Source organism: Leuciscus leuciscus (assembly GCF_965113295.1).
Source record: "Leuciscus leuciscus genome assembly, chromosome: 17".
Lineage (NCBI taxonomy): Eukaryota > Metazoa > Chordata > Actinopteri > Cypriniformes > Leuciscidae > Leuciscus > Leuciscus leuciscus.
In genome coordinates this window covers 36417082-36428079 of record NC_138741.1, presented here as the reverse complement: position 1 = coordinate 36428079, position 10998 = coordinate 36417082, and the positions used below count along the sequence as shown (strand labels likewise).

The 10998-nt window shown below is 37.5% G+C and overlaps 2 protein-coding genes across 2 annotated transcripts in view; both read left to right on the top strand.

Annotated features, from left to right (window-relative positions):
• LOC309479783 (uncharacterized protein) overlaps positions 1-10998 on the top strand; it is a gene marked incomplete at its 5' end in the record, with an annotated part of 175423 nt that overhangs the window by 117755 nt on the left and 46670 nt on the right. The gene's annotated exons all lie outside the window — the stretch shown is intronic.
• On the top strand, positions 4308-5453 carry LOC309479780 (uncharacterized protein; the record flags this gene model as incomplete). The annotated part of the gene is made up of 2 exons (XM_082143966.1): positions 4308-4406; positions 4496-5453. The coding sequence occupies 2 exons, from the start codon at positions 4308-4310 to the stop codon at positions 5378-5380; spliced, it is 984 nt and encodes a 327-aa protein (XP_082000092.1). The 3' UTR covers positions 5381-5453.

Here is a 10998-nt window from a genome sequence, read left to right as displayed (position 1 = left end):
AAATAAAGGTGGCTCTTAACGTGGCTTTCTATGGGAGGATGGCATTGCGGTGCACAGCAAATCCTTTAAATGGTATTCAATGCAAAACAAAAATGAAAAATAAAAGTAGCCAATAAAATAAACAAATGATTGTGGCATTAATTAGCCCACAAACAATATTTATTTTAAAGACTAAACGAATTTGTTTAAAGAAAAACACCAGCGTTGGGCGTTTATCTGTATAGGCTGCTAAAGCCGCCTTTCCACTGCAAACGACAAACGACAGCCGTCGGACCGGAAGTCATTCATTTCCAATGGAGAGTCGTACGGGAGCTGCGGGGAGTTCCGATCATATGCGTATGCGGAAATTTCGGATCCGATTTGAGCTTCGGATGCGTTGAAATATCTGAACTTCTGCGGCTAGACCGTATGCGACCGGTCGACCGGATGTGATGTATTCTAATCAAAACTATGAGCGCGAAGCTAGAATTGCCAATATTTTAATACTTTATTGTAAACGCTATTCCTGCAAAATTACGGTTATTAATAATAATGGCTGAAAAAATATTTGTATCATTATTAAATCAATATTTATATTGATTAGCTCTATAAAATCGACTGTTTTTTATATTAGATGTATTGAGGGTCATTCGTTTTGTGTGGATATATTCATGCATGCATTATATTCATTAAAATCATTAATTTTACCATTGTGAATAGCCGAGGGTAACGGTTGCTTCACGACCAATTTCAAAGTTCCTTGCGACTGACACCAGGGGGTGAAATGCGACAATCGAATGCGAATGTCGTGCGCAGTGGAAAGGCGGCTTAAGTGTTTCAGTCGTCGATCCTTTTCAAACTGGCGCAATAAAATAAAACAGAATTTGATTTGTTAAACATGAAGAAGACTTATCAGTCTGGCATGGCCGCTCGCTCTAACGTTAACCTAGATAAATGTTCGCTATTATTAAGCGCATATCGTGTTTGTGCGGAGTGTGGAGCGCGGAGTGTGGAGCGCGCACTGCATGACATGGACGCGCCGGTGCCATCACTCGCATTTTCCTATCAACAGTGGAAACAACTTAAATACTCCATCATTTCTGGTCATACAGAAAAGAATAATACATCAGTCGCAACTACTTTTATTTGTGTAAACTCTCAACAACAAGAAAACGTTGTGCTTTTGTAAAATAAAATAAAACGAACAGGGCGCGCTTTCATGATCTCTGTGAATTCGAGCGCGTCTCAAAAATGAACCGAAAAACAGTGTATAGACAAGCCTCACAGACATGAGAAATATAACTATCTATATAAAGTTTATAAAAAAATTAAAAATGTTATCCACCAACGAAAAAAAATCCAATCGAAAGCAAATAGCCTACGGTATACCATCTGATTATGTGATCCTGTCCGTATGAAAGGCGCATCTCTAGAGGCTAAATTACAGCGGGATGTAGATTATGTTTGCAGGCAGCCTACACTGATTTAGAAAAGACTAGTCATTAATAAACAATTAAAATGCTTCATTATTTTTTTCAGACACATTTATTATATCATTAGCCTACTTTTGCCGGTGCTTTGCGGCAAGTTTTATGCGCTTGAGCGCGGAATAGCCATACACCCAGGATTGAATTTAAACGTGAGATTAGTCCTAATTGCTTAAATAAATTACTACTAGTTTAGAAAAATCCTTCAGTCTATGGCAACTCTAATCGATAGCCTACATTTAATATTTGACATTATTTAATTAGTAATTAGTATCCAGCTCTTTACATTAAATTAGTTGAGTTAGCATAATTAGTTAATGAACAAATAAAATAATAAAATAAAGTTTAAATTATACTACCGGTAACCATATATTTCTATATAGCATTGATTATTCCACCACACAAAGGACTGTTTATAAGGTGATAATCCGTTATACATGTGAAGATTGTAGCCTATATGGCTGTATCTTGAAGATTTTTGTATTGTATCTTCTGTTATAAAGATGAAGATTGACATTTCGTTAATTAAACAAAATAAGAACACAATGTTGTAAAAAATAAACAACTTAGGCTACGTTCTGTTAGATGTGTTTTGACTACTTTTTGTTTAATTATATCTCTAGGTAATGAAGATATAGCCTATTAACAAAAATAAATCTTAGGCTATATATAATATATAATAATAAAAAAAAACTTATAGGCCTATATAAAATATATTTTAAAAAAGGGCCTCATTGAATAATTTTGCCTGATTGGGGGCTGTTACTATTTGCTTAAGCTTTTTGAACGTAGAAGTGTGATAAAGGCGCTATAGGCTGTCAATTTTATGTGGATAAAGGCATATTTTGTACATGACTACACATGTCCTTATAAAGGCAAAAAAAAAGATGTCGTTTTTAACGACATCTCGTTATTACGAGAAAAATATGTCGTTTTAACGACATAAGATCACGTTATTACGACAAAAGATGACGTTAAAACGACACAAGATCTCGTTATTACAACATAATTGAGGGGAAAAAATAATATGTATGTGGCAGCAGCTATGCGTCACCGTACTGCTCTTGATGTAAAGTGTAACAATTATCGTCAGCCCTCTTGCGCCCTCTGTTGGCATTTGTACATAATATACATATGTTCATTGTTTATATATTTCTTCATGTATTTTAATAGTGTTGTTAAATAAAATAAAATAATTAATTACTTTTAATACCCTACTTTATTTGAACCAATTATATTGCCTCATTTGTAATATGTATTTAAGTCATAAAGGCTATTGTTCACTTCAGATCTATCTTTATGACCAAAAAATATATAAATAAAATAGTCGACACTGACAGCCCTAGTTTTGAACATTTGAACATGAACCTACATTGTTTTGCATTTTGTGACTAAAAGACTATTTCCCTGTCTTATATTTTTTCATTGTTGATTTCTTGTAAATAATATAGGCTATTAAAATACTTTCTTGTCACCTTCTCCTGTAAACAATATCGTGAATAGTTTCATATTGTGTATTCGCCCATTATGGTCAACTGTGTAAATTAAAATTATTACCACCTTCAAAAGTAAAAACTCAGAATGACACATTCCAGAATATTATGTTTATAGATTACAATTAATGAATTTATCTGTTCAACTTTAAAGTTGTTGTTAATAATTGTGCAAAAAGTTGTGACTTTGATGGTGTATAATAGTCCTCATATCCAGTAGAAAGTGAGTGAATTATTAAAAAAAAAAAATACTATGTTTGTAAACCATTCAGAGATGACATTAATGACATACACAACTTTGTATACAATACAAAATTTGTATCAGTGATATTTTCAATGTCATCAGAATACAAGAAAAGAATGATTGATTAGAAAGATAACAAAGGAAAGATAAGAAAAGCTAGGGGGAAAAATAGATATTATTTTATTGTGATGCGACGTTGGAGTCACACGTTGGTGTCACGCGTCTGTGGTGCGGCGTGCTGTGGTGCGACGTTGGAGTCACGCGTTGGTGTCACGCGTCTGTGGTGCGGCGTACCCCTTCTGTCACGTAAAAGTACACGACTGTCGACTTCGGTAAGTTATCCGTGGCACTATCCACTCCTCATAAACCACTGCTTCGGAGCTTGTATCATTACGTCACTAGTCACGTGAAAATGACGTCTGAAGCAAACACACTAGGTGTGTTCGACATCGGCTGCGGCTGGATGTAACCGATCGGCGAGAGTAGCCGCGTGCAGGCGGGGAGGAGCTGCAAACGGAGATATGAAGCCGGACACGTTGTGGCTCCCGTAGTTTGCTGCAATTACGTCAGTCATGGCAGATCACGTGGCGTTTGCTTACTTTATCGCAGACGAGCTGGAAGCAATAGAAAATCCATTATTTTTGCAATACATTGAGCACAATGAGCAACGAAGGTGAGTAAAGGTTAAATGCAAAAAGTATATTTTTAAACAAATTATAGACACATTATCAATTTAGTTTTAAAGTTATCCTATACCTAGAATCTGAAAATGATATGTTGAATAAAAATACTGTATCGAAAGTCTAAAGTCTTTGCAGTGTATTACTGATGTAATGGGTGGTTTTTGTAATCAATAGCTCTTGTTGCTTGCCTTTTAACAATAATTGTTATTATTTTGGTTTAAATAGAGAGAATGACTCATTCTGACAAGTAAATAATTGAGTTTTACTCAAATTTTAACACTTCTGTATAGACTAATTATTTAATTAAAATCCCTATTCAACATAAAGCACTGATAATAAATGTTTGACTAACGTTGCATGTGTGTTCAGTTAGGCTACATGTACTGTATAGTGAGTACAATTCCTCTTGTTCTTATATAGAATGGTTCCAAAAATAGACAATTTTGTGGAGGATTTTGTCCCTCTCTACAGTCCCTCAGAATTTAGAGGTCTTTTCAGGCTTTCCAAAGAACAAGTGGAGGTTTGTACTGGACTGGTTAATATAAAATTCATTGAACTATTATAAGTGTTAGCATGTTGTCTTGATAACCTATTTTTCTACCTTTGCAGGATGTCATCACTACCCTTGGTCCTGTTTATATGAATTTACAACAGACCAAACTGCCACTCACGAACAGTGTTCTTGCCTGCCTTTGGACATTGGCGAATCAGGAGTCATATCGTGGGGTGGCAGATAGATTTAACATGTCAAAATCCACTCTTGCCAAGCATCTCCATGAGTTTTGTTACAATATTAACACATACATGGCCCACCACATATCCTGGCCCAGAGGTCAAAGGCTGGAGATGTCAAAGTTAGGGTTTGACACAGCAGGTTTCCCCAACACTGTATGTGCAGTAGATGGGTGTCACATTCCTATAATGAGACCCCATTGTGATAATCCCCTAGCATACATGAATAGGAAACAGTTTTATTCTGTAAATTTAACTGGGTTTTGTGACAGTCAGCGGCGCTTCTGTCACATTAGTGTGGGTCACCCTGGGAGTTGGCATGATGCCAGAGCATTTCGCTTTACAGAAGTTTGTCGGGTTCTTGAAGAAGATCCTCATTCACTTGTTCCACAGGGAATGCACATAATTGGGGATTCTGCCTACCCTTTGTTGCCTCAACTTATGAGGCCTTATAGAGACAATGGCCACTTGTCTGCTAGGCAAAGATATTTTAACAGAAAGCTCAATGCAGCTCGCGTGGTCATTGAGCATGCATTTGGCATTCTAAAATCTAAGTTTAGGAGGCTCCATTACCTGCAAATGAGAAGCATTTCTAATATCAGCTCAGCAGTCTCAGCCTGCTGCATTTTGCATAATCTTTGTTTAGAGCCCAGTGATCAAGTTGTTGTGGTAGATGATGGTGTTGAAGATGAACCATACCCCCAGCAACCCCACAACACTAATGCATGTCATTATAGAGACCAGATTTGTGGCCAGATCTAACTTGTATGTGTATACTTAGCATACAAAACAAAAGATGAAAAGTAAAGATTTGAATGTTCAGAAATATTAAACAAATGATAAAACAAACAAATTTTGTGTTGAAATAAAGAAATTTGTTTTATTGAACAAAATTAGTTTGTCATTAGACATTGTTATTTGGGAAATAAAAAAATAAAAAAATAAAAACAGGACATTTGGGGAAAGGTGTAAATCAAAAGAGATAACATCTTTAGATTATAACTTTATTGGGGTTCATGTGGGTTCTGTAATAGATGCATAATTTGCTCTTGTCTTTTCCCCATTTTTTTTAGCTCCTCCACAATTGTTCCCAAGCTGGTCACCATCTTTTTTTCGAAGGACCTTCTCCGCCTCTCCTTAAGTCGCCGCCATCTCTCCAGATCTGGCCTTACCAGGGACTCAAGCACAGCAGTCCTTCTCTCTGCATGCTCTTCATAAGCCTCCAGAAATTGTAAGGGTTGTGGTCGTCTTTGCCTTCTTGTGATGTTTGCATTTTGTATGGTAGCAGTTCCTGGCTGTTCATCCATACTAGCAACTACCGGTTGGTCTTGAAGAGAAGACGTTGTGGGCCTGCTTGTGGAAGAGGTCTCTTCCAAACCCAGAGGTGTGGAATGAATGGTGCCAGGTGGTGCAGTACCGATCCCCGATGACCCAAATAACTCATCCATTAGCTGGTGGGGGTGGATGTAAAATGAAAATGACCAATGTTTCAGTCTTGTAAGACATGACAATGTTATTTCAGAAACAAAGTAAAGCAGTCTTCAACTTACTGTATAGTACTCCCAGGTGATCTTCCCTTCCCCAGTTGCACGGCGCCTGTCTTTCACTCTCTTATAAGTAGTTAACATGTTTGCTAGCTTTTTTTGAATTTTCTCACTTGACAAGTTGTAGCCCTTTTGTGAGAATAAGTTTTGTATTTTTTTATAGAATGCCATTTTGTTCCGAAAATAAAGTTGCTGATGAGTTTTTGTAAGGTCCAGTAGAAATAGTGTCATTGTATGTGTTATTTCTGTAAAATGGAGGGGATAAGGAGAGAAATAGATTAACAAAGAAAATGATGTAATTTAACAACAGTATTGCCATTTATCTTCCTTACAGTGTTTGATGCAATACCTTGAGATTCATGCCTGTCTGACTGGAAGGAAGGGGATGAAGGTTGAATGGATGCTGAAGGGTTTCCACACACTGCACCAGGTTGCAGAGTGGCAGGTGGTGGGTCCTTGACAGTGGAGGTAAGTAGTACAGGGGGCCTAGTGGTAGTAATGGGGCACTGGCTGGTGGATGGTGGAGGTGGTACAGGGGGCCTAGTGGTAGTAATGGGGCACTGGCTGGTGGATGGTGGAGGTGGTACAGGGGGCCTAGTGGTAGTAATGGGGCACTGGCTGGTGGATGGTGGAGGTGGTACAGGGGGCCTAGTGGTAGTAATGGGGCACTGGCTGGTGGATGGTGGAGGTGGTACAGGGGGCCTAGTGGTAGTAATGGGGCACTGGCTGGTGGATGGTGGTTTCACAAAACTGAGGTTTAGGGGTACCGGCGACCTAGTGGAGGTAGTGGGACATGGAATAGGAGGTTGGAGGAGCTTTGCAGCACAAGCTGGGCCACTGAGGAGAGCTGTTTGGAGACAAGATTGTAGATGTGGTCAGTGTCACTCAAGAATTATTTCCTGTATATTCTTGTTCATTAAGTAAATGTGTACCTTTTGTTTCAACAGCTGATACTTTCTCCATGACAGAAGAAAGGAACATTTGATCTGGGGGAATAAATGATAAATAAAACACTTGCACAAAACATTGGTGACTTGTAATTATTTCACAGTCATGAAGTTTACTTACCATTTTGCATCCTTTCAGCGATGTCCTTGGAAACCGTTAGCATGACAACATTGCCTTTGCTGTCTAACACATTAATGGTTACGTTGTCCATTTTGTTGAGTGTTACACAGGGCAATGCAGGTTCTTTATATATCCTAAGGAACCATGGGACCATAGCCAACACCTGTTCCATTCATTATTACTAATAGTTAGCAACAATTGCAATTACCATTTTAAGTCCACTTTCAGTTTTGGCTCAACATTTTTATCAGTGATTTCCATTGTTTTCATGATTTAGTGATTAAGTAACTTTATGTATTAACCATGGTATTAACACACTTTTAAGATGTGTGTATAAGTGGTGTTTTGGAAGGGTGTCTTCCAAAACAAGATAACATATTGGATATATACTTCAGCAGTATGACATGGGTGTTTCTGCTAATTCAAAATGATAAAAGTAACCTATAAAAAAATTCCCTGGTGGGTATGTTTTTTAAGAAGGTTTCAGCAACAAGATTTACAGTACCCTCCAGCTGAGCTCTTTTTAACTTTTTAAACATAACACCATTCATTTTCATATACAGAAAAGCACAATTCTGTTGGATTTATATTGTGATTTAGACCAACTCTTTGAAAGTGAACAGAATGTTGTCCAGTTGTTAAGTTGAAGTTACAGCAAGTTGTTAGCAGTTTGCTAACCACATGCAGGTGAAGCATAAACACAGCAAAATAAACTAGAGAATATGAAGAAACCAAACAAATGGAGGAACATAATGTATTATGTATCATTTGTATAGGAGCATACATTTATCACCACATTAGATTGTATGTTTTTAAGATTAACATTTTAGTTATTAAAAATGCTCATTTGAATAGGTTATGCTGCTGAATACTGTAAAAGGTCTGTAAAAAAGAAAGTCATGCAAAATAAACATACACAAACTCTATATTAACAATAAAGTAAATACAGTAAAACAATATTCAATAAATATGATTTATAAGATGAAGACGACATAAAAACTTATTGAACTGTTTTAAAAGTCCATATGAGAATTTCTGAAACTGAAGTCATCGCAATAAACTTGAAATGCACGTCATCGGTGTTGTCAGTGAATCCAGCCAATCGTGGATCAGTTGTGTCGTCATCAGAACCTGTGCAGTCGCTCTTCAGAAGCTGCGCTGGCTGAGTTCTCCGGCTACTCTCGAATCGCTCTCGCGGTACTTTGATGGCATACGTCACAGTCACGTGGCGTCGGCGCTGTATCAAGTCGGACAAAATTTCTAACCGGCATGCACTGCTTCAAGTCAGCCGCCGATCGTTCTGCGCAGAGCTGTATGAAGTCGAACAAGCCCACTGCTTCACTCCTGTAGTGAACCACCTGACTGCTTTGACAGACGAATACAGTGTTGACAGGTTTGAAACCTGGCGGCTGTATTTCTTATAAAAGTGAAGCCAAACCATGGCAACACCGTGGGTTGTAGTAGTCGGTGTTTGGATTGGCGTTATTGTTGAGGAGAGTGGATTGAATTTATTTCAGTGTTTTGATGGAGCCAGCGAGAAAGAGAAGTCGTTCCCAAGTTTGGGAACACTTTAAACTTATTTCCCCGATTAAGGTTTGTTCATTGACATTTCTGCATACGAATATTTTTACAAATGTAGTGAATGATATGGAGCACTACAGTACAATGGATTGTTTTTACATCATATGTGCTAACATCTGCACACATCTGTTTAACTCTGCATTTACTGAATGAGCACTGTGCTGCTTCACACTGACTGCAATTTTAACAATTTTAACTTAAGCCAGTTTTATTTCTGTGTGAATGTTGTTAAACACATTTTAAACCAAATGATTTTCTTTCAATTGTTATTTTAAATTCTCATTCATTTTTATTATTTGAGATTTTAAGGGCTTTTTTTCTCTTAGATTGTTTTCTCATTTCTGTGAATTTCTGTGTATGAAATGTGATATAAATATACTGTCTAAACTGTTTTTGTGTACTCCTGCATCATCTGTTCCATGCGAGAGGATATTCTCTAAAGCTGGTGAAATTGTTTAAAAAAAAGAAATCGCCTTTCACCAAAGACTGTGGAGAAAATAATATTTCTGAATAAAAACCATACCATTTAATGAACACTTTGTCTAAGCATTTTGCATGTACCCAAAGCACACCCTCTGCCACATTTTTTATTATTATTATTATTAATGAGAGAACATATGAAGATATGTTACATAAAAACATGCATCAAAGACAGACACTTCAAAAACCCTCTGCTACATTTTACAAGTACAACCAGTTACACAAGCACATCCTTTTCAACAAACAGAAATATCAGTCCCACCAGTTAACAAGTTATAGAGTTCTGCTTCCCACAGCCAAACAAGATAAAGCTTTCACACATGATACTGCCCTGCCAAAAAAAACCTATAGAAACCATTACAGAAATTCTTGGTTTTCATGGGCTTTTTATTGGTTGTAATGGGAATTATAGTGGTCTCTGTGGGTCTCTACTGATATGTGTTGGGTTCTATTGGTGGGGGCATTAAATCCTAATGGAATAGGTCCCAAACACAGTACAAAAAAAAAAAAAAAAAAAATCTGTAGTGGTTTAAATGGTAAAAGGCAATGGTTCCTATTGGTATTTTAATAGAAACCATTAGAATTTCTGTGATGGTTTCCAACTTTTTTTTAAGCTGGTCTTATCTTCTGTACTTGTGTAAAGAAATAATTACACACACGCATCATGCTTAATGTTTTATTATCAAGGTGAACACATGAAATTCATCAGTATCTGTAAAATTCACCTACATAAATGAGTTTCACAGCACTAACACTGTTTCAGCTTTGATCGCCTCGGTAAACACGTAATAAACGGGGCGTTAACATATAAGCCAACTTGCATTTTATGGTTGTCAGCTTTGTTGCATTACATTTACTTCACCAGGAGATGGTGCTGCAATTTATATCTGAATGAAGCTTCGAGTAATGAACCATTTTCGACACAATTGTATCAGAAAGCAATAATGCTTCGAAACGCTTCATTTGGCCATCACTAGTGACCACTAGGTGTCACCGTTGAGACGGGTGTCGGATTGATTCGAAGCCTCGAAACAATATGGCCCATTTGGTTCAACTGTTTCATTGCTTCACGAAGCCTCGATCTGCCCACCACTAACTAAGACTTGACAGATAACTAGACAATAAACCAACAGCACATACAGAATCAGCACTTTCTCTAGTCTAGACAATACTCTTGAAAGGATACTCACAAGGTAAGATAATGAACCAGCACAGGACAGCAAACACAAGGGGATTAAATAGGGAGACTAATGATAACATAACAGGTGACACAGGTAAAGCAATAATGACAAAACGAGGATAACAAGGGGGCGGGGTTAAGTAACGAGACAACACAAGCACATGGCCCAAACAAAAGACCATGTGCTTGCACACACAAAACACGGGTCTGTCATGATCCTGCCTCAAGACTAGAGAAAATCAAGGACACGAGGGCAGAATCATGACAGTTTCAAATTACAGACCTATTGCAATACTTCCAGCAATGTCCAAGTTGCTGGAAAAAGTCTTGCATAACCAGCTAAGGTTTTACCTTGAAACTAATAACTGGCTCAGTGACTGTCAACACGGTTTTCGTGATAAGAGATCAACCATGTCGGCGTTATTACTTTTCACTGAACAATTACGTGACGCTCTTAACAAAGGTCACATTACTGGAGCTATTTTTATTGATTTCCGTAAAGCCTTCGACACAGTGAACCACCAGAT